This window comes from Saimiri boliviensis, chromosome 3 (genome assembly GCF_048565385.1).
Source record: "Saimiri boliviensis isolate mSaiBol1 chromosome 3, mSaiBol1.pri, whole genome shotgun sequence".
NCBI classification, from domain to species: Eukaryota; Metazoa; Chordata; class Mammalia; order Primates; family Cebidae; genus Saimiri; species Saimiri boliviensis.
The window spans coordinates 105,352,939-105,377,821 of NC_133451.1; the positions used below are offsets into that span (position 1 = coordinate 105,352,939).

At 36.5% G+C, this 24,883-nt stretch overlaps 1 protein-coding gene across 50 annotated transcripts in view; it reads left to right on the plus strand.

Moving 5' to 3' along the window:
* ANK2 (ankyrin 2) overlaps nucleotides 1–24,883 on the plus strand; it is a 699,003-nt gene that overhangs the window by 453,592 nt on the left and 220,528 nt on the right. For 14 of the 50 annotated variants that reach the window (XM_074396581.1, XM_074396584.1, XM_074396585.1 and 11 more), the window contains one exon: nucleotides 12,044–12,088. The exons of 34 other annotated variants lie outside the window; for them this stretch is intronic. In XM_074396581.1, the coding sequence (XP_074252682.1) occupies nucleotides 12,044–12,088 (45 nt within the window). Of the gene's footprint in view, nucleotides 1–5,519; nucleotides 6,934–12,043; nucleotides 12,089–24,883 lie in introns of those variants that run through there. 2 more of the 50 variants (XM_074396582.1, XM_074396583.1) reach the window with 1 other exon arrangement.

Consider the following 24,883-nt stretch of genomic DNA (forward strand, 5'->3'; position numbering starts at 1 on the left):
CCCCTTCTTTAGTAGTTAACCAGTTTGGGGGGATTCTGTATACACGTATTTGTCTTCAGAATAAGTAGATGTGCACAATGGCTAAATTGTTTTGTTCACGTTGCATTTCAAAATCTAGTTCAATATGATGGAACATGGAATTAGTCAAATGGCCCCTTAGGCTTGTTTTGGCCACCCTACACTTCTGTCCTCATAGTCTCCTTAATGTCAGTCAACGACATTTATTGAGTGCCCACTTTGTGCTGGGCATTATGTGGAGTAGCCTTCAGAAAGCTACACAAGCTGTTAGCACTCTTTATTAAAGAATGTCATCCTTTATGTACCAGAAGTCAAGAGGCAGCAGTCTGGAATGAAAATAATAGCTGGAAGGAATGTAAAATTAAATTGGTTAATTGATGCTTGTGGGCAAGTGAATAGCTTGGCAATATTCATTTTGATTAATCTCTATAAAGCATAAACAGTAAAAGTCAGTTCTGTTGACCCCAATTAGAAAAGTTATGTCCATATAGGGAAATTTAGTGTAGATCTATAAGTTATGCAACAGTTTTCCTGACTAATTAGTTATAAACAGAGCCAATTTGTAAAAGTCATTATGTGTTTAACTTTTAGTCAAATAAATTGTATTGAGTGTACCCAAACATGGAAGAAAATAGCATGCTGCCTTGCTTATTGCACAGAATGTTCCAATTTTCTTTCCACAGGTCAGTAATTCCCAAAGACAGGAGAACTTGTCCTTGGATTCACGTGACTATGTGGGCATCGAGAATTTTGCATGCAGTAGGGATAATCAAACATTAATTTAATTAGATAAATGCATTCGAGTGAAACAATGAGTCTTGAATTATAGCTGTCATGATCAAAAAAGGGGAGAAGGCCATATAGTAATTGAAGCAAATTTCTAAATTCAGCAATGGTAACATAAATCTTACATATGAAGGATGATCTGAAAAATATGAATTGCTGACTAAATATCATGTTAAGATAGGTTTTTTTTACCCACATGATAGTTTATATTGAGAGACTCTACATGACCTTTTAAAATTCGTGTGGTATTCTTGAATAACCCTTGGAATTTGGAGGAGAAAAAAAAATTAATTCCACGACTCTGAAACATTCTGATTTGCCACTTTAAAAACTTATGGCAATTTTTTTCAGTCTTTTAAATATGATAGCACTCGCCCTTTAAGAATAAATTAATTGGGCTGGGCCCAGTGCCTCACACCTGTAATCCCAGCACTTTGGGAGGCCAAGGCAGGTGAATCACTTGATGTCAGGAGTTTGAGACCAGCCTGATCAACATGGTAAAACCCTGTCTCTACTAAAAATACAAAATTATCCAGGCCTGGTGGTGCACACCTATAGTCCCAGGCACTTGGGAGGGTGAGGCAAGAGAATCACTTGAACCTGGGAGGTGGAGGTTGCAGTGAGGCAAGATCCCACCATTGCACTCCAGCTTGGAAAAAAAAGAATGAAACTCCATCTCAAAAAAAAAAAAAAAAAAAAAAAAAGAATAAATTAATCAAAACAGTTGAAGGAAAATAAGATTAGCTTACACAGTTGATTTGCAACAACTTGTCTTACTGTCCTGCAAAGCCAAGTTTGGGAGAGTAAGAATACTTCCAGGTAAAAGTTATCTTACAATTGTGACATGTAAAAGACGTGGCAAGGTGTAAGTGAGGCTAATACTCAGCCAAGGTGGAATAAGAGTGAAACAGTCCTTGTTTTAAAAAAAGAGCTCCTGGATATCAATAGAGTCTGTCATATGCCACAATGATGTTTTCATCCTCCTGTGAGTCTGCCAGGGAAACATTACTGAGCAAAGCCAGCCCACAGGGTGAGAAACCATGATGTGAGATACCGAGTGATTCCTATCCTTTTATTCCCCATGCAAATAGACTAAATAGATGGTCACCTTCAACTACGGCCTTGTGTTAGTGTTCAAAGGTTGCATATTCTGTGTCATAGAAGTGAAAAACTTCAGAGCTGAAAGGGATCTAGCAACCATAGAAGCTAACTTTCTTATTTTAGAAGCAAGAAAATAGAAGCTCAGATTGATAAAGGTTACAAAAGTCCACACAGGTAAATTAGCAGTAGAACCCAAACCTGGGATTAGTAAGTCCTAATTAAGAGGTCTTTTCAAAACTTCGCTTCAGGAGCCGTGATCTCACCCTTTAGGTTAAATTATAGAACTGAGACAGTTATTTCTTCTCCAAGGTGTTAGTTTCCTGATGGTTCTGTAATCATTACTTCTTAATTAAAAGGTGAAATTTAAAACTGCAGTGAATGATTTTTAGACTTGCCGTCATAGGGACTTCAGCAGCAACTTTCAGAAGATTAAAGCTGAGAAGTCAGCCTTTGTTCTCAGTCCTTAATCGCTTTTCTCTTATGATGGATTTGAAACACAGCAATACAGATGAAATAATAACAGTAAAAGGGCCTGGGAATTTAAGAAGATATTGCAAATATGTCATGTCATGGAGGCTTTGAATTTCACTTTCTAAGTCATGTGTCAAATTCAAGTATCCTACTCTAAGTGTGGTCAAACATCCAAATATTTGCTTTCTGAGTCATTTGCCCTAATGACTTTGAAGCATTTTTGAAGAACAGTGGTGACATTGTTCTGCCCTGGCAGAAAGCATATTCCTTGTCTGATGTCCACAGAGATCCCAACTGTCTACTGGCAGATATTAAAGGACGGTGCTGCATAGTATTTGCTAACACGTCCTTCAATTGGACAAAATGTTATGTATATAGGTTGTCACATCACCCAAGCTTTTGTGCCAAACCTGTCTGGCAGCCACTCTTGGTTAATTAACTACTGGATGATAGAACTAGAAACGTTTTAACTTCTGAAGTAATGTCCTCTTCTGCAGACCTCTCACACTTTTATTTTTTATTAGACAGTTTCGAATCATTGGCAAAATTTGAAATGATCGCACAAAGGAAGCTGTTCATTGGAAATGCTGTTTTCATGGCTATGATATTTTCCAGGTTCCAGGTTGATAATTTGAATTTGTTCAGCCAGATAATAGGAAATTTCAGCCATCACAGTCGCACCAGGTGTTTGTATTTGTCTTTCCTTGACTCATCTCTGTTTGGGAACTTTAGCAGTGGGCTTCAGGGATCACTACATGGTATATTTGGGGCAGCCCTAATCATGGGAGTATACATATTATATTGATCAAGCAGAAAGTTGCTTTATTGGGGAAAGCATGAGATGATTTCCCCTAGATGAAGAAAAAGCAGGAGGGGTAGAAGAAAACGAATAACTGTCATTTGAAGAAAGTGTCTTCCAACAGTTGTCAGCATGTTCTTTGTTGGTTCCTACTCTCAGTGGCTTTTTCCTTCTTAACAAAGCATTGTCATTTCTTTTCTAGAAATATTCACCTCAAATGGTGTTAACCATTTTTTCAAAGGCAAAAAGGAAGATTTATTGAAAATCTGGAAAAGAAATTAAATATTTGTCATACTTAAAGATGTTTAAAATTGTTAAATATGTTTCTGTTCATGAACAAAAAGAAAGAAGTTTAGGTCAGTGTAATCCAGTTAAATATTGACATTACGAATTGACCCTCTATCTGTGGCTACCTTTTATTCATTTACCTCACAAACATTTAATACTAGTGTGCATATTTAGGTATGTGAGAACATCAGTCAGAGAAAACAGGCATATCTTGTAAAGAGTGAGAACTGATAGTAGTTGCAACCTTATTCAAAAGGATATTAACACAAATTAAGGGACTAACAAAGGTGTAATGAAGACTTGCAGGAGAAAGGAAAGCTTTAAGATGAGCTTTGAAGGAGACAGTGAACATGGGCTGTTAGCGGAGGGGGAAGGCATGCTTGGCTGAAGAAGTAAAATTAAAGGCATGGCGGTGGAATGGGTAATGTATTAATGAGACAGAAAGATGCCAGGAAATAATTCGGGCTGTTAAAGAAAGCAGAATTGCTCATCTAGCACCTAGGGACATCTCCGTAATCTGCTGTGGTTAAATATTCCTTTTCCATGTATAAGTATGGAGTTTCAGATCTCAGTTCCAGAATGAAGTGACGAGGCTAGAGATAATTTTTAGGATTTACGACCAGTGTTTTAAGTGGATATAATTCTATTTTGAAGATTCTATTGAATGTTTTTAAAATAGTACAGTAATTCCAAAAGTTGGGGGAAAGTGCATCTCTTTCAACAGCTGGAAAAATCTTGGTTGGCATTCTTTGTTTTGGGTTTACATTCTGAATTAAATTGTTCATATATATTCAAGAAGAGGCACCCTTTATAAGACTTTGTGGACCACAGACCTTCTCCAGGTTCTAAGAACCTTATAGAAGAAGACAAAAAGAGTTTAAACCACATCTTTCTAAAAGAATTTGTAAATATACCATTAAACATCATATGTTGCTTAATTCCTACAGTACATGGTTCAAATATGTGGAAAATTTGTTGAGAAACTGCCATATTATGATGAATCGTTAGTCTACATAAAATTATTCAGGCAACATGAAAGGCTCTACTTGATGCATCCCAGCCAAGAGTATAATCTTGATACTGATTTTGAAGCATCATCTTTGTGAATACTTTCACTTAAAATTTTAGCATTTATTTAAAAGGTTTAGATTAGGCTCCTTTTGTAAATACTTTCATTTAAAACTTTAACATTTTAAAAAAGGTTTAGATTATGCTCCTTTTAACATAAATGGAGAAATATGCCTCCTTCCATCATTGTCATAATATTGTTGGTTCAGTCAGTAACTTTTAAAACATGGTTTTAAGAGATGCCTTCACCTATAGGTGGGAAGTTAAAGTAATTTCACTGAATACTGGTGATGCCTCTCAGAATTATAGGGACAGGAACTTTATAAAAAGCAAGATACTTAAGGCTCATAAACTTTGGAATGAAGAGTTATTCAAAACCATTGACAAGAAAGCAGCGTGGGGCCCTGTGGAAAGCAACAATATGAAAATGTCCCCCTCAGATTTGTGTGTTTAGGGCTTTATGACTTCAAATCTGAGAAAAGTATTTCAGGAATGTTATTTTTTAATGTTTAAATAAACAATTGCATGGTTTTTAGTTTTTGTAAAAAATGACATATTGAAAAAGTAAATTTTAATCTATTAAATGTAATATGATTAATTTCTGAATATCTTCCACATCCTGTTTTCCCCAAATAATTGCTTCCAATTCAATACTTTTTATAGACATTTAATATTTAGTTTATAATATGTGGAAGGATGATACAAAATCTAAGTCTGGACCCTGCATTGAGTAGTTTAAAATAAGCTATATAGACATGCAAATAACAAATGAGGAAGAATAAGACTAATATTCAAATAATTACATATATAATAATTAATATTTATATTAATATATTTCCATATGGTTTCGTACACTATATACTAGATAAACTACATAATATATAAAATTATATATCTATATAAATATGTGGTTTTAAAGATATCTATAGTTTTGGAGGAAACTCTAACGGAGGAATGAAGCTTAATCCATATTAGTCAATTACAAAGCTTTGATTTTGATCATAATTAGCTTCATCTAGCATATCTAGTGTATATTTGCTGTGCTCATCTCAGTGAGAAACAATTTCTTTCAAAAATCTGTAATATGATTTCAAAGATTGGATGGTATTGAAAGCCATCTTGATTATTGTTTATAAAGTTTGGGAAACATTTTCAAAATATTAAAAATTAAAACAAATTATTAATGAATCAGCATGTTTGCTCTTATGTGACACAATCATGAATAATGACAAATTACATAATTATAAAAAACAAAACTGGTCAGGTGCAGTGGCTCATGTCTGTAGTCCTAGTACTTTGGGAGGCCAAGGTGGGTAGATCACGAGATCAGGAGTTCGAGACCAGCCTGACCAACATGGTAAAACCCCATCTCTACTAAAAATACAAAAATTAGCTGAGCATGGTGCCGCGCGCCTGTAATCGCAGCTACTTGGGAGGCTGAGGCAGGAGAGTTGCTTGGACCTGGGAAGTGGAGGTTGCTGTGAGCCGCGATTGCGCCATTGCACTCCAGCCTGGGCGACAGAGCAAGAGACTCTGTCTCAAAAAAACCACAAAAACAAAAACAAAATTTCCATATCAGTGTCAGATAAGCCATTTGATGGATATGTTTCCAATGAATATTACATGATAAAAGGATGCTAATAGGATGGCTAATTGTTTTCTGTAAAAATAATGAAAAAGATAGTGTACATAAGCCAAGTAGTTTCCACTTGGTTGAAGCAATTACAAAAATAATTTTTATCTGTTCTGCTGATAAAGCAGAGTCATTAAACTGTTGAGTATTGTGTGACTAGAGAGACAGAGAAAAGGGAAATAAAAAGATTCAAAGGCTTTCATTGAGTAATGCAAAAATTCTAATATGTAGAGACGTTTTACCCAGCAGGAACTTAAGTCCGTGTGTGAGGCAGGCTGCTTGCATGGTGAAAAACAAAACACCACCACCCCCTCCCCTACTCTCTGTCTGCCGCACCCCCCTCACTCCATTGACATGCATAGCTGGCCTGGTAGGTGTAAAAATAGACTGGCAGCGCCTGCACTGGAAATGGTCACTGAATGCAGCCTGCAGTTGCCGGGGGTTTTGAGTTCTCTCTGACACCAGCAAGCCAGCCAGCAGATGGGGAGAACTGGTGAGGGGCATATAGGGGAACTGAGCAGAGGAACCAAGGATCATCTTGATGAATTGCCCACATTAGTATACCCCTGGGAGCCCTGGACAGTGTGCAGAGGGCAAGGACGAGCCCACTGACAGCAGGAACTGTAGAGCTGAGATGGGGAATGCAGCTCTCTGCTCTTCCTGCCATGCGGATAAGAGCATAAGAGCACAAGGAAACATGCAGGAATTGGATAAAACCCCAGACTACTATGGCTGTAACAGTGAGGACATCAAAGAACCTGGGGTATGGGTAAGTTTTAGGCCACAAAGGAGGAGGAAGGGAGGATGGTGGCAAAGGAATCTACAGTAGACCTCATTGGTCAAATCTCTAAACTTCCTGGAAGGAAGTTGACAAAATAAAGCCAACGTGATCAAACCACCTGACTACCTCTGATCGAGTGACATGCTCTTGCTTCCTCTTCGTGTTATGCAATGCCACATGTTTGTTTTTTCTTGGTTATCTTTAACTCTGAGCTGACATTTGGGAATGAGCAATGATGCTGTCTCTTTAATTTGGAATTTTATCCAAAGGTGGACATATGTATTATTACAGAGTGACTTTCAGCAGTATTGTAAGATTCACTTACCTTCAGGCTGTCAAATTATTTTGCCTATTTATTTACGTATAGTTCATTTCTCACCAAGTCACAGAGCATTTTTTAAGCATATGCTCACTTAGTATTTCCGCTCCAGCCTAAAAAGGCATTTTCCTTCTAATATTTGACTAACTACAGTGAAGAGGTCCTTAAATACTTGCTTGTTATGATAATAATAGTTTGTAAAAAGGCTTAAAAGTTAAGCAATTAAATATTTAAGTTGACTTTCAGATTTTAATTATTCATAGGCATGATGTGTTCCTTAAAATGGGTACAAAGGCTTATTGTGAGTTTTTTTTTTTCTTTTGGCCAGGAATCTCTGAAATATTTGGATTTTCATATTTGCTGGAGAATAAAGTTTATCTTTGATCTGTCAGATCCAGGAATTTGACCTTATTGAGAGTTATTTATTTGCATAAAAATAAATAGCTGGTTGCATGGTTTGGCTGAAACTATGAAACTAAGATATGTAGGATTTCTGAGTAAGAGAAGCAGAGGCGTTTGTACTTGTTATGTACTTGCCTGATATTTCCAGGAGTGAGAACAAAGTCTGAGGCATAGGAGGTGGTGCCCTGCTCTCTTTAGCTTTTATTCTGACCTGGAACAATGTCATCGTTTCTTAGCACTGAAACGCTGTCAGACCACAGTGAAACTAAAACCAAAACTAAGAATTTGTCAATAAACATAAGATGCAGGGCAAATATTTGCAGTTGGCAGTGAACAGAAAGCCCTGTAGTGAAAGAGGACAGTAGTTCCAGCATGGAAGTCACCGCAGTCAAAAAAGAAGAAATAGAAAGGTAGGGAGGGAGGCAGTCCCGGGGAAGGGAGATCACCCACCATAACAACCACACAGGCGAGGTTTGTAACCAGGAGCAGTCACGTTTCTTCTGGATTATGGTTTCCACTACCCACATCCACCCGGAGAGCCACTCCGGAGTTCTCAGAGCAGTCTCTTCTAATGCAGCTTTCTGAACTGAGGGAACAACAAGTAACATTACTACTAGTTCAGGACCACAAAAATGAGTGTATTTTAAAAAATATACAATCTCATTTTTTTCTGACTTAATTAACATAGCCTGTTAGTTCTAAAATCTTCTGCTGAAGGTTTTATAGACTGGAGCTTATCATAATTGTTGTGACACTGGAAAGTTGTGGTAGAGGTAGAAGTGGACTTGTTTTGTTTTTTACCTTCAGAAGTCATATTCTGCCCAGAATTTTTCCACTTTGGCTATGGAGAAAAAAAAGTTAATGTTTAACTTAATACTGAGCATGACTTAAGCAACATATGTGGTTCAGATAGTTTAAGTTGGACTTTATGCCTTCCAAATGAGAATGTAAGACTCACGAGCATATGTCAGCATTTTCCTCTGAATGAGGTAGGCTTTTACATTAATCCTTAAAGGACCAAAGATTTGTTCTTATCACAATTGGCTTGGCAGCTCCAAAAAAGAGGAAGCATGAAGGACAGGAGAGAGTTAAGGTCAAAATTCAGCTGTTTTAAAATTTTTACTTAGTCCTGGTAATGCTTCTGAATTTTTAATCACAGAGGGGAAAACTGCATCATCCCATTATTTTTCCATTTTCATGTATGCAGATAACTGGTGAGCATATTCCAAGTTCACTTGTGAAAGAAGCAGCTCTCAGAGATGCCTTACAGACTTTGCCCGGATCCTAGGGTAGCTTTGTCTCAGACACTGGTCAGAAAGGCCTTGCAGGGTCCAAGTAGGCTCTAGGGAGGATTCTTGACCATGTTTTGGGAAATTGCAATTTACAACAGCATAAAAAATGTATTTTTATTTTATGTTCTTCTTTTGGCTTGCATTTTTGTTGTGACATCATTTACAAATTTGTATTTTGGTCTAAGTATACTCCATATTTTTCTTGCATTGACATTATGTATTTTTATTGTGGTTTCTTTAGCATAACAAGTGAATTTGCTTTGTCCCAAGAGCCAAACCATAAATGTGATGATTTATTATAGACATTTTTTAGGTTACCTGTCTTAGCTAGCTGATTTTCAAATTATCACATCCTTCTCTTTTTACCAGTTTATTCTTAGAGATTTTTATTTTATTGCTTCATTTGTTTTAACAGTTTTTTTTCCAATTGTAGTAGAGAATTTCAGGTTTTTCCTATGAGGTTTTTCATTATTCTGTACATGTTCTTCTTACTTTAGACCATGAACATGAATTCTGGTCTTATTATAAAAACAATTGAAAACTTTTCTGCTAGCTAACTCAAAAAGATAATAAGTCCATCAGAAACTATTTACTGAGCTAGGTAGAGTTTTGAATGCGGGCCATTTAACGATGGCAAGACAGAGTTCCTGTGATATTGGGAGACAGACTTTCAGCATCTGTCGGGGGCTGAAGAAGCACGATGCGTAACTCAGAGAGGAATGTACTGGGCATATTCAAGGGACAGAAGGATGGTTAGCATGATTGAAATGTAGTGATCGAAGAAGAGGATGGATGGCAACAGGATATGAGAGGCAAGGCTGGGCCTACCTTGGCAAAAGTTTGATTTCTTTCTAAATGTAGTTGAGTCTTGGAAAAGGATTTGGGATTTCATTAGAAGCACAGTGGTAAGCCTCTGGAGGGTTCTAGACCAGGAAATGGTAGGACTTCACTTATGCTTTGAAGAAAATATCTCTCCCTTTCTCCCCATCTCTTCCTCTCTCGATCCCCACCCCTCTTTCCTTGGTGAAGGATGAGTTGTGAGTACAGCAAGAGAAAAAGGGAGACCAGTTTAACAGGTTTTAAGGTTTGCATCCCTGAGGTGAACAAGGAGGGAGGATTGAATTAGGATGTTAATGATGCAGGTGAGATTGTAATCAGATTCAGGATGTATTTTTGCTTTATTGAAGGATTTTGGTAGGATTATAAAAGAAAAGAAATAGGGGTGTCTGTGTGTGTGTGTGAGTGAGTGAGATGATTCCTTATCTATGAAGAGTATCAGTATTTCAAAAGAGTGAAACTTTCCTTCAGTTTTGACCTCTAAAAGAATATAAATTAGAGAGTTTAAATGGTATAATAATGTCTTCTGCAACAGTTTTATAAAAGATAAGGACATTTTGTTCATATAGTTAGTTTTGATATTAACCTTAATAAGAACCAAAAGTGTAATGGAAATCACTCTGGTAAAGCATTTAAAAATATAAAATGATGTAGAGATGGTTATGTAACTTTTAGATGATTTATTTAAAGATAAAGTCCTGGCATGGTGGCTCACACTGGTAATCCCAGCACTTTGGGAGGCCAAGGAAGGCAGATCACTGAAGCCCAGGAGTTCAAAGTAAGCCTGGGCATCATGGCGAGACCCTGTTTCTACAAAAAATACAAAAATTAGCTGAGTGTGGTAGCACATGCCCATGGTCCCAGCTACTCAAGAGGCTAAGGTGGGAGGATCACCTGAGCCTAGGGAAGTGGAGGCTGCAGTGAGCTTTGATTATGCCACTGTACTCCAGCTTGGGTGAGAGTGAGACCCTGTCTTGAAGGAAAAAAAAAAAAAAGAAAGAAAGAAAAAGAGAGAGAGAGAGAAAGAAAGATTAAGAAATATTAAGAAAGAAAGAATGATTAAAAGAAAGAAAAATTGAAAGATTGAAAGAAAGATTGAAAGAAGGGAAGACATGGCTTCTGCTCTCTAGGAACTTAAAATCTAGTTTTAGAAACAGGACTTATCCACATGTAATCAATTAACTGTAAAAGGTAGTAGAGAATTCGCTGGCTGCGTGAGTGATAAAATGAGCCACTATAGGATGCCCAAGAAGGAGGGGATCAGTGCAGGCCTCAGTGCTCTGGAAACACCTTTCGGACAAGGCTAATATTGAGCTGATATGGTGCGGATCAGCTCTGCTAGTTGTTCACAGTTTGAAGTGATTTTACTCAGGCTAATTAAGTAGCTGTTACCGTGAACCCACCAACCTGCCCCTTCTGAGCCTAGCAGGACCCCATCCTCAGGATTTCCCAGCCGACTCCCATCCTCTAAAGAAGCAAACAGAAGAATAATGCCTGGACAAGCAATGGGCTTCCTGGACCACTCCCCTCTACTGCTGCAGCCAGTGTCCATTGGGAGTGGTTGGTGCCTGAGCTGAACTAGTTGCTAAATATTTTTAATATCCATCCTGCCAGTGGAGAAGTGGTGCCTGAAGCAGATCTTGGAAGCAAAACACAATCTGGATTCCTGTTGGGAAGAAAGTACACTTGTGCCTTCAGTAAGCATGTACTGAGCCCAGCACGGGCCTACCAAGATGAGTAGGACATGCAGCCTTGGCTTGAAGGGGTATAATCTAGGGATAGACAAAGCAGAACTTTAAAAATTGTGTTCCTGTGTCCTGAGAAAGTACAGGAGATGATACAGTACTTCAGGATGACAGCTCGGCCTCAGAGGGTTGCAGAAAAGTTATGTCTTTAAGTATTATGGGAAGTTCACACACTCAGTCTTGGACTCATTAGAATGAGTGGGAAGCAGTGGCTGTTAATACCATTTCTACTGGACATTTGTGGAACCCCCACAATTTGGATGAGGAGCATAGGCTAAGATTATCAAGCGATTCATAAGCAAAGACTTAGAATTTGAATTATATGCTAGGGAAAGGCCATTAATCAAAGGCTGTTGTAGTTTGCATATCACAAGCTCTATTCTCTTTGAAGTGCCTACTACCTAGTAGGTGCTCAGTAAATATTTGTGGAAAAAATGAATAAATTACTGACTAGGAAATCACCCAAAGTAGCAAATCTATTTATGGGCATTTTCCCACTGCAGGTGACATGCCCCCAGATGAAACCAGAGGCTGTCAACATTGAAAAGGTGATGGAAGCACAAAAACACTTCTAAAAACAGTAAAGACGTTGGTAACTAAGAAGTTTTAATTATACCCTCTGCTCATAAAAGAAATGTACCCGTACTGCAATTGCACACGTTACTGGTTGTCGTAGTTTGTTTCTGCAGCTACAAAAGAGTACCTGAAGCTGGGTAATTTATAAAGAAAAGAGGTTTATTTGGATCACAGTTCTGCAAGCTGTACAAGAAGCATGGTGCCAGCATCTGCTTCTGGTGAGAGCGTTGGGAAGCTTCCACTCATGGAAGAAAGGGAAGGAGAGCTGGTGTGTACAGAAACCAGGGGGAGATGCCAGACTCTTTTTAATGACCAGCCATCAGGGAAACTCTTGCAGGAACTAATACAGCAAAAACTCACTCCTTATCCCCAAGATAGCACTAAGCCTTTCATGAGGGTCCACCCCCATGATCCAAACACCTTTTATTAGGCTCTGCCTCCAACACTGGGGATCAAATTTCAACTTAGGGTTTGCAGAGTCAAATATTCAAACCACAGCACTAGTATAAAATATATGTATAAAACATACTTACTATGGAAAGTAATAGATATTTTCCTGATATGTTATTCTCTATATCAAGTTGTACATAAGATACAATGGTTACATTTTAAAGATATCTGGTGAAGATATAGGGTGGGCATCATGGTTTACGCCTGTAATCCCAGCACTTTGGTAGGCTGCAGTGGGAGGATCACTTAAACCCAGGAGTTCAAGACCAACCTGGGCAACATGGTAAAACCCCACCTCTACCAAAAATAAAAAAAAAATTATCTGGGCGTGCTGGCACATGCTTGTGATTTCAGCTACTAGCAGAGCTGAGGTGGGAGGATCTGGGAGGTGGAGATTGTAGTGAGTCAAAATTACATCACTCACTGCACACAAGCCTGGGTGACAGAGTGAGACTCTGTCTCCATTAAAAAAAAAAAAAGATCAAAGGATTACATTGAAATATTAAACATTATCTATTTATTTTTCTTACAATGAGGTATATCCAAACCAAATATTTATATTTACTTGAACTATGTAATAACTTTAAAATAATATCTCTTCTGCTGTGTTTAATACAATTTGTTCCACTCTCCATGTAGTGGCTTTTTCAAGGTCACCTGTATGATGATGGAGCTGGGAATACTTTGGGAAGAGAGTCCTCTTTTCAGATGTATTTTGCTTCCTTCCCACACAGACATCTGCTGTGCCTCTTACTCACTTTTAGTAGCTGTTTTGGCTTTTATGCCCCTTTAGTCAAACTTTATTAGGCCACCAGAAAGACTGACTTGTTTCGTGAATTCTTTATTTTTATTTAAGGAGTTCTCTGTGAAATCTGGGGCATATTATATCACATTTGATTGTCAAAATTTTGTGTTTGAGTTTTCAAAGTTGACCTTCATATTACATTTGTGTGGGCTTATGTGACTTTAGCAAAACTTTTTGTGCCCTTCTTTAATACTTGTTTATAAGGAGTAAAAATATGCTGGGCACAGTGGCTCATACTTGTAATTCCAGCACTTTGAGAGGCTGAGGCAGGAGGATCACCTGTGCCCAGGAGTTTGAGATCAATTTAGGCAGCACAGGGAGGTTCTGTCTACAATGTTTTTTTTTTTTAAGTTTGGTGTTGTGCACCTGTGGATGCAGCTATTTGGGAGGCTGAGCTGGGAGGAACATTTCAGCCTAGGAGATTGAGGCTGCAGTGAGCCCTGATTGCATCACTGCACTCCAGCTTAGGTGACAGAGCAAGATACAGTCTCAAAAAAATAGCAAAAATATTGCAGTGATTATCAGAAGTATAATAATTTCAATGGTGACTTTCTTAAAGCTGTGTGACAGCCAGGTGTGTAATAGTAGAGACTGTAAATCAAAACTGTGTTTTTGATGAGTATAAGTGTTGCTAACATACAGTTTATTTAAATTTCAGTCTTTTGTGTGTGTGTGTGTATGTGTGTGTGTGTGTGTGTGTGTGTGTGTGTGTGCATGCTCTTTACCTACCTCAGTCATCAATGAGTTACAAAAGGAGGCTCTGAAGTAAATCTTAGATTCTACTTGACACTGTAGCAATTTCTATATTCTAGTACAGCAGCTCTATTAAATAAACACATTTTGTACTTAAATTGGATATCTCACAAGTCACAAATAATATTTTAGAACTAGAGCTGAAGGATCTTTATATTTGCTACTTTTGTGTAAAACTTTTCTAGATTATGGGTTTTCTGAAGGATATTAGAAAGCATCTTCTAAGATATCCAGTAAAACAGAAGCACATAGGAAAATTTGTGAAAAGCTTTCCTTTTTGAAAACCACTGGTTGTTACATTTTCTGAGAGTTACAAAAGAAAAAGAATATTTTTCACAAATAAAAGACATTTAACAATTTTATGTTAGATATGTTTCACAAATTTATACATCTATAATACGTAATTATTTCTTTTAAAATGGCTTATTATATTCGCTTCTTATGCATTCTTACAGCATACATTTTGACAGACTAGATGATTAATGATGATATAGGATGAAGTGTACTTGGGATTGCATAATAAATACACAGTATGAAAGGTTTAGTTAATCCTTTATGTCAGTGCCTCCCAAAGCGTATTCTGTGAACTACCACATCAGAAGAATCACCTGGCATGTTTTTAAATGATGTAGATCGCTGATCTTTACTCCAGACCTCCTGAGTTAATATCTCAGAGGTGAGAGCCAAGAGTATTTATTTAACAAGATTAAGCATGATCTCTAAGTAACCCTTAAGTGTGCTTAAGTATGATAACCACTGCTTTATGTTGTAAGAGGCTGACTTTACTGAAAAGGCAGGGTTGAATATGTAACATCAGCACATAAGAGCATAAAAGTGAAAGAAATCCTTCACATTTTATTAAGCTTCTTTTTATCCAAGTTAATAAACACAGTATTGTCAAAATTCTATTTAGTGGCAATTAAAGTAGTTGAGACCAGTTGGGATATGTGGGAATGGAGGACGCTCTGCCAGCAAATGGGCCCTTCTACATTTCTTATGCATCATCTTAAAAGTAAGAAAATGTCTGTGCTGTATCCCAATGGAGTTTTAAACCATAGCACTTAGAATAAATTTAAATTTCACTTCCAAAAACTAATAATTACTGTGTATCTGTATAGAGTCCCTTTATTCATTGTTTAAACTTGTCAGTTTCCATGGAAAATCCAAGCACTAAGGTGCTATAAGACAATGTAATGAAAACGTGTCCCCCAATTTTTTAAAAGTTAGAATTTCATTCCACTATTGAGCAGTCAGCTTGAACAGCAAGATGGTTCTGAATGATCTGATCCTCCCTTGGAACTGAAGGCTAGTACAATATCTTGGCTGAATCCCACACTCCTGCCTAAAATGTCGTGTAGCACATGAGAGATGATTAACAAAATTCTGCTGGTCTCATTAAAAGTTCTTAATATATCGACTAATATGAAGTATATCAAATATTAGATACTCTACGTATTTTAAGATTATATGTAAATCTGTAAACTATTAAATACACTTCTTGCAAGAAAGTAAATAATGAATTCTATAAGTCTACATGTTTTTTCTTCTTGTTTTGTAATATATACATACATTGAAGAATCAGTATTTCCTTTGGTATTGATTTGTCATACCCACTAATCAATTCTTTAAAGAATCAAGCAATAATCAGATGGACATGCCAACTGCCATTCTTATTTTAAATGAAACCCATGCAGTTACAGCTACATGCCAAAACCTACCCAAGGACTTTGTCAACTAAAGGACTGGTCTGCTTTCTTGCCCATCTTGGTCTTATCCACTCATCTGGCATTGGGACCAGATCTGTTCTACCCAGGATCACAAGATAACTTAGAGGTGGAAAGCAAGAGGGAAATAAAAAGTCAAGACAGTAGACACATAAAATAAATGTATGAATGTGTATAGCAAATTCCATATTATTATCAATAACAGCTATTATTTATTGAGCCCTTATTACTTGCTAGATTCTGTAATGGTATATTACATACCGTTTCATTTACTTCTGACATTAGCTTTGTGAGAGCCAAATATTAAAATATGCCCTTATTAGATTCTTGCTCTTCCAATACACTGTTCTCAGGGACTTACATGTATGACCTAATTTAATCCACATAATTCTACACATTTTATACATAGGAAATTGAGGCTTTTTTGAGTTCAGTAATTTCCTCAAGGTCGCACAGCTCATGGTAAGTGGTAGAACCAGAATTAGAAAGACAGTTCTAAGCCCATTTTATAATGCTGGCTCTTTAAAGAAAGAGACACCTAAAAAAGGAGGTGTTGGAGAACATTAAAGTGGGTTGTAAGATTTTCTACAATTGGAAAACATTGCAGACGTTGAAAATTTCAAGTAAGATTGTCACTTATGCCTCAAACCAAAATAAATTTTAGGAAATTTAAAAGTTTAAATGGAAGAAACAATTTTTATTTAATAAGTCTATAAGAAAATGAGAAATATTTCATTAATTTCAGGGTTGGAAAGCATAAAAGCAATGGAATAAGAATCTAAAAGTGGAACTTCATACTTTTAATTTCTATAACAAGCTTGAGAAAATTTTCAAAAACAATGACAAAATGTTATCCTTCTGTATAATATTTAAAAAATACTTTAGAAACTCTAAAAAGACAAAAAAATGTGAATAGACAAATCAAAGAAAAAAAAAGTGATAGACAATAAATATATGACTAAGTTTTCAAACTGTTAAAAAAAAAAAAAGGCAAATCAAAACCACAATGATCTACTTAATCAGCTAAGCAAAGCAATTTAAGACTGTGTTGAAATGGACTCTTCTGCAAACATTTGTAGTGTGTTTTCAGTTAGCAACTTTCTATGTGTACAGTGTGTGCCAAAAATCTATGTTTTTTGACACTGTTAGTCCACCATTCGGAATTTGAACAATGGACACAGTCAAGGCAGGGACAAAGATTTACATACAAGAATTTTTATGGTAGCATTGTTTAAAATAATGATTATTAAAGGTACCTGTTTTGTACAAATGGTTGGGAAATGCTAAAAACAATGATAATTTATCCATGAACTATTACATGTATATAAAATATCTCTTTAAACTTTTGAATGGCATAGGCTATACTAATTTTGTAATGCTTATTTTTAAAAGTAAAACACAGATTATCATTTCAACATCATGAAGGCATTATCTACACACACATTTATAGAGTATATGTAGAAAAATTCTATTTTTAAACAATTAAATTTGTGTGTGTGTGTGTGTGTGTGTGTGTGTGTGTGACAGAGTTTCACTTCCGTAGGCCAGGCTGCAGTGCAGTGACATGATCACAACTCATTGCAACCTCTCCCTCCTGGGCTCAAGCGATTCTCATGCCTCAGCCTCTCAAGTAGCTGGGGCTGCAGGCATGTACTACCACACCTGGGTAATTTTCTGTGTGTTTAGTAGAGACTGGGTTTCACCATGTTGTCACTTAGAATTCCTGAGCTCAAATGATCTCCCCACCTTGGCCTCACAAAGTGCTGGGATTACAGGCATGAGCCACAATGCCCAGCCATAATGTAGAAAAATTCTTGAAGAAAACACATCAAAATATGCAGTGCTAAGTTTGATTAATGGGATTATGGTTGCTGGTCATAATTTTGTTTTATAGTCATTTTCAAATGTCCTATATATAAAAAAATATATTTTATATATATATTATATATATGTGTGTGTGTGCACATTTCATAGAACATTATATATGATAGGTCATATATAATGAAATCATCATATATAAAAATACATGTGTGTGTGACACACAAACAGATTTATCTGCTTCCATTTATATAAAGGCTAGGGAAAGCTATATTTTACTTATGTATCCTTTTTAAGAGAAGGAAGATTGTAAGAGCAAAAAAGGCGTGAAAGGACATACACACTTTGTAGTTTTATACAAATACCTTTATGAAATAAATATTTCTGTTTCTTTAGGTTTTATACAAATTATTTTATATAGTACTTTATGCTTTAATAGTTATTCAGTCAATTTGGGGGAGAAAACTTATGGGTACATTTCTACCTACTTAGTTTTTACTGTGAAAAGATTTAATGTTATCATTTCTTAAAGGTGTAATCAACATTTAAACAGCAGGTGTGATGATTAATTAAGAACAGCTGAGAGAGGTTTCATTTATCTTGGAAGTGGTCCAGGTTTAAATCCCACTCAGGGAAATATGTCAATATGAGCTAGTAACAGTCTACATGCTGTTTTAGAAACAGAGGGACAAATGTTGTCTTTGAAGCCTACCATTGCTGTAAAGCTTAAAATTTTTTTTCTTTGCATGTTAATCATGATAATTTTGATAGAGATATTGCTCTAGATTCACTTATTGAGTATAATATTGACACAACTTTGAAATTGTATAACTGTGTCCTTAAAAGTCACAGTTCTTGGGTCAGCAACATTTAAGAAAAGAAATCTTGGTATTTTAGAGGTGGCAGTGCCGCACAGTTCAAACTTTGGGCCCTGCCCCTAACTAAAAAAGAGAATTGAGCATCGAGGGAGATCAGAACATGACCTTTGAGCTAGGAATGTGGCTGCAGTAGCTTCATCCCAAGGCAGGAAGCAGCAGCCACTCCTATACCTTAGTCAACAGTGGAAAGGTATTTAGCACCTTTGGGGGAACTTGGGGAAGTATTAATCAATGGTGGTAACAAATGGTGGTCTCTATGGTAAGACTCACTAGGTACCAATTTCAGCTCTGCCACTTCTTACCCCCAAATATACAGATGAATGATTTAACCTTATGAGGCCTCAGTTTTCTCGGTTAGGAGGCTTAAGAAGATTAAATAAAATTATGAATGTGCTTGGCATATAATGAAGTTAGCTATTAATGTTGTGGTAAAGGTAAAAGAACAAAATATATAAGGTACAAGGTCTTATTCATTCCCTCAAGGAGTTGATAGTGTAGTTGAATAGCCAGAGGGTATGCACACAAAAACAAATTGTGTATTGTGGAGTCTCTTGTTTAGATGGCTGACTTAAAAGAAAAAGCAAGTTTAGATGGCATGTACAATCCTAATTTGATGTTATGTCAGTCCATATTGCATAAGAAAGTATTTAAACATTTCAATGAGGAATCACTGAAGCTACATAAATACACATGAATCATGTAAAAATGAAGAATTGCCTTGCTGGCTCAATGCAACTTTTGACATTGTCTTAAATGTTTATCTAAAGACAAACCAGTATAAACCCAATCAAAACACATATAATTAATTCTTATAATTAATTTTCTTACTTGAAACCATAATATATGGTCAGACCAAATCTTTGTAATGACCACATTATTAGTATGAAATTAATAGTTATATCTATGAAAAGATACTATCAGTGGAGGAAACTCAATTACTAATATATCCTATGATTATAATATGTGAAAAAAATAAACCAAATAAAAGTGGATCATCTCCAGCTGAAGACAATTCTATCTTGTAGGAATGCTGCAGGATTTAAGGTAGACCCAAGTCCTCACCACGCTGCACATTACATGCTGGGCTCCCATTTTGAAGGTTGCCCCAATGAGAAATGGCACAACCTAAACACCTTTTATTTGAAATTCTTAACATCTTGTAGTTTCACAGTCTTGCCCCTTAATTACTGAGACAATGATAGGCTGCCATCTTGTTTTTAGTCAAGGTTAGAGATCAGGCATCTACGGTGTTAATTTGGCATTTCAACAAAGTTAAATTTGGTTAATGAATGAGGTCTTTCTGGGAACAGTTTACTGCTTTGTCAAAAAGAAGTTTTGTTATCTTTTCATATATCCCCAAATTATCTCTTATTTCAGTAATTTTTGAAGTTCATTTTTTGAGTAATTAAAGCTAGCATAACCTGTATTTATATTACCTGTTGTCAACTTTACATAAGAAAATGTAACGTAATGACCTCCTCAAGGTTCTGTTGTCATAATAATCATCATTATTGGCTGATATATTTTAGGGACTGAATTAGGTTTTGGCTATTCTAAGAATTGTAAGGCATGGTTTCTACCGTCAAGTGAATTAAAATTTTGTTCTGGAAATAGGATATATGACTTCCTCTCTCTGTCTTTCTGTTTCCTGACACAAACACACAAACATACACTAGTTTATATTATGTTACAAGTAGATATTTGTATAAAAATGTATATGTACAATGAAATATATAGGTTCCCTATGACTGAAGAGAGATACATTTCGTATACATATTAATTGCAAAGAAAACAACCTGTCTCCTTTGTATGTTGGCCAGAATAATTTTGACATACCAATGATATCTTTTATTTAGAAGGTTAATTAATCTTACTGTAATTACAGGGGATATTGAAATATATTACTGCAGGTTTTTCATTAAAAAATACTGAGTAGTCAGTAATTCCTCTTTCATAGATAGCTTATATAATAATTAAAGCTTATGTATTGCTTCATATAAAATCTTTTCCTCCCAGAGAAGAGAAAAATTATAGTTTCTTATTTCTTTTTCTTTTTTTTTTTTCCTTTTGTTGAGATGAAGTCTTGCTCTGTCATCCAGGCTGGAGTGCAGTGGTGCAATCTTGGCTCATGGCAACCTCCGCCTCCCAGGTTCAAGTGATTCTCCTGCCTCAGCCTCCTGAGTAGCTGGGATTATAGGCACCCACCACAAAGCCTAGCTAATTTTGTACATATATATTAGTAGAGACAGGGTTTCACCAAATTGGCCAGGCTGGTGTCGATCTTCTGAACTCAGGTGATCTGCCCACCTTGACCTCCCAAAATGCTGGAATTACAGCCATGAGCCATTGCACCTGGCCTATAGTTTACTTCTAAAAAAATAATACTAGTGTTTCTATGTAGTTAGTATCAGCAAGATTCTAATTTCTTTCTGTATTTAATTTCTTTAGTAATGTCATCATTGTCATTTGTCTGTTGACCTAATCAAATTTAGAGAGGGTAGAGTTGCAGAGCTTGTCTAGTCAAGTGTATTGCTAAGTTCATTAGTTATCCATAACTTCAGCTGTAAGATAGTAATGATACAGACACACTTTACTCATTAGCCCTTAGAAAGAGTTAAGCATTATTTGATATTATTGTGGATATTTGATAGAATTATGAAGGAAACTTAAAAAAAAAAGTAGAGACAAGGTCTCACTACGTTGTCCAGGTTGGTCTCAAACTCCAGGAGCTCCAATGATCCTCTTGCCGCAGCCTCTCAAAGTGCTAGGATATTAGGCATGAGCCACCACATCCAGTGAGTAAAGGAAACTTTGAAAAATTATTTTAATTTTAGGCAATGAGTTTCAGGTGAGTTACTAAGATAGCAGATACATATTTTGCTAATCAAGATTTGAAACCAAGTGTTAAAATTTAGTAAGTCGGGAAAAAATTTACTTGATCCCCAATTTTCACTAGTTTAATTCATGTCCATCAATGCTGCTTGACATTCCTATTGGCTAATTTTAACCTGTTGAACATCTTTCTTTATATTGTTTCATTTTCACAAAGACTTATCTGTCTATTCTGTGCCAGGTACTGTGCTGGACAGTGGAAACAAAGTTGAGTAAGTCATGGACTGTTTCTACCTTGGACGGTCAGGCCAACTGGGGATATAGACATGTAAACAGATAAATCGGGGACCCCACTTGAGCCATGCACAACATCTAGCACAGTGCTATGCTTATACCTCACAGTCAAAACACATTCACAAATGATTGAATGTTTAGGGTGTTTGGGACCCCAGAGTAAATGGACTTGGTCAAACTTGAGGATAGATTTAAGGCAGTGTCCTGAAGAACCTATCCTTGCCTCTGGGAAATAGACTCACAGGGCCCACTTAATACAAATTCCTTTAGAAGTCAAATAATAAAAGACAACTGGTAAAGAATTCTTTATTGTTTCTTAAACCTGGCTTAAGCCTGATTTTTCTTTTAAAAGGAGAGTTTGGGCATCTGGGCCAAGATTAGTTCCATGAGATGAATTAACTAACCTTGCTTTTGTTTTTAGTTATGTTTAAATTAGGAATTTCCTTACTTTTCAAAATTCTCTTTAGAGTTGATGCCAATACTTTTACCCCAACAAATCAAGAATTTGTTTTGAAAGCTGCCTCAGAAGAAGTTCAGATATTCTTTGAAACGCCGTAATAACTACAGAGATTTTTATTGACAGAGTTCCAACAGAAGAATTTTGTAGTATAAGCTAAGTTTTTTTTTTTTTTTTTTTTTTTAAGGCAGTGCAAGCTACAAATACTTGATTTGCCCTTCTTTTTTTCTACTCCATGTACTATGTACTATAATTAATCAAACACATTTAAAGCCTATCCTATCTTTTACATTTTAGTGTAAAATTATGTAAATACTATAGCTTCCCTAGAATTCAAATTGAATAGCCCAAACATTCCTGACATGTATAGTTCATAGCACAATGGTAAATTTAGAAAGTTACAGCAGGTCACATCTAATGATGAGAAAGTGGCATCTCAGTTGTGCCCTGGTCTTATGGGAAAAAATGGGAAAATGTCAGCTGCATGGTATTGTGAGAAAACTAATTCTGAACTCCTAAGAAAACTCCTGTACAAAATTTTGTTTTAGTCTCATGTGTTTGTGTGTGTGTACGTGTGTGTGTGCATGTGCGTGTATGCACTGCAAAATTTCTTATTTTATTCTCACTGCTTGGCATTTCATGAAAGATGTTGTTGATGGGTCAGCTTTATTCCCTTCCAGGGGCATTACAAGAGGTCCTTCCTTATTCCTAGGGCATTCATAAGCAAAGAAATGGGAAGGAGTGAAGCAAAGTCTAGTGTCTACAGAAAAACTGGGCCATCTCCCAGAGGTCACTCTATGGCTGCTATCTTTAGTCCATGCCTCTCTCTTGGACATTTTAGTGTTGCATTTTTAATTCCCTGCTCTACAGTGACAGCACTTCAAGTTTAATCAGTTTAAAACCAAACTGTGTTCTTTTCTCCAAATTTAGGGTGTTCTATTCCCCGAAATTATTGATCTCTATTGAAAGCGTCACTCATTATATGCAAAAGCTAGAGGTCCCCATTTTCCCTAGTTTTTTCTTTTCCATAAGCTTTCAAAGTCAATTTTCCCAAGTTTTGTAGCCTTTTCCCCCCCTATATATGACAAATCCCTTCTTGTTTTCACATGTTCCTTATGACACTGCTCACCAGGACTACCAAATAGTATGCCAGGTTTTCTCATGAATGCCATGTTTTTTATTTAACTTTATTTTAAGCTCATGGGTGCTAGTGCAGGTTTGATATATAGGAACTTGTGACATGGGGGTTTGTTGTATAGATTATTTCATCACCCAGGTATTAAGCCTAGTATCATTACTTATTTATACTGATCCTCTCCCTCCTCCCATTCTCCACCCTCTGAAAGGCCCCAGTGTGTGTTGTTCCCCACTATGTGTCCATGTGTTCTCACCATTTAACTCCCACGTATAAGAAAACATTCAGTGTTTAGTTTTCTGTTCTTGTGTTAGTCTACTGAAGATAATGACCTCCAGCTCCATCTATCTATGTCCTTGCAAAGGACATAATATTGTTCTTTTTTATAGCTGCATAGCATTCCATGGTGTATATGTGCCACATTTTCTTTATGCAATCTATCATCGATGGGCATTTGGGTTGGTTCCATGTCTTTTCTACTGTGAATAGTGCTGCAATGAACATACACGTGCATGATTCTTTATAATAGAATGATATATATTCTTTTGGGTATATACCCAGTAATGGGATTGCTGGATTGAATGGTATTTCTGTCTTTAGGTCTCTGTGGAATCCCCGTACCATTTTCCACAATGGCTGAACTAATTTATACTCCCACCAAAAGTGTATAAACATTTCTTTTAATTCAAAACCATGACCGTATCTGTTATTTTTTGATTTTTTTTTTTTTGAGACGGAGTTTTGCTCTTGTTACCCAGGCTGGAGTGCAATGGTGTGATCTCGGCTCACCGCAACCTCCATCTCCTGGGTTCAAGCAATTCTCCTGCCTCAGCCTCCCGAGCTGGGATTACAGGCCAGTGCCACCACGCCCAGCTAATTGTTGTATTTTTAGTAGAGACAGGGTTTCACCATGTTGACCAGGATGGTCTCAATCTCTTGACCTCGTGAACCACCCGCCTCGGCCTCCCAAAGTGCTGGGATTACAGGCATGAGCCACTGCGCCCGGCTCTATTTTTTGATTTTTTAATAGCTATTCTGACTGGCATTATATGGTATCTTAGATCACTGTGGTTTTGATTTGCATTTCTCTAATGATCTCTGATCTTGAGCTTTTTTTCATGATTGTTGGTTGCATGCATGTCTTCCTTTGAAAAGTGTCTGTTCATATCCTTTGCCCACTTTTTTATGGGCTTGTTTTTTTCTTGCAAATTTGTTTAAGTTTATCATAGATGCTAGATATTAGACCTTTGTCAGATGCATAGTTTGCAAAAGTTTTCTCCCATTCTATATGTTGTCTGTTTACTTTGTTGATAATTTCTTTTGGTGTGCAGAAGTTCTTTAGTTTAATTAGATTCATTTGTCAGTTTTTGCTTTTATTGCAATTACTTTTGGCATCTTCATCATGACCTTTTCATCTGTTCCTGTGTCCTGAATGGTATTGCCTATGTTATCTTTCAGGGTTTATATAGTTTTGTGTTTTGCATTTAAGTCTTTCATCCATCTCGAGTATATTTTTGTATATGATGTAAGGAAGGGATCCATTTTCAATTTTCTGCATATGGCTAGCCAGTTATCCCAACATCATTTATCAAATAGGGACTTTTTTTCCCCATTGATTGTT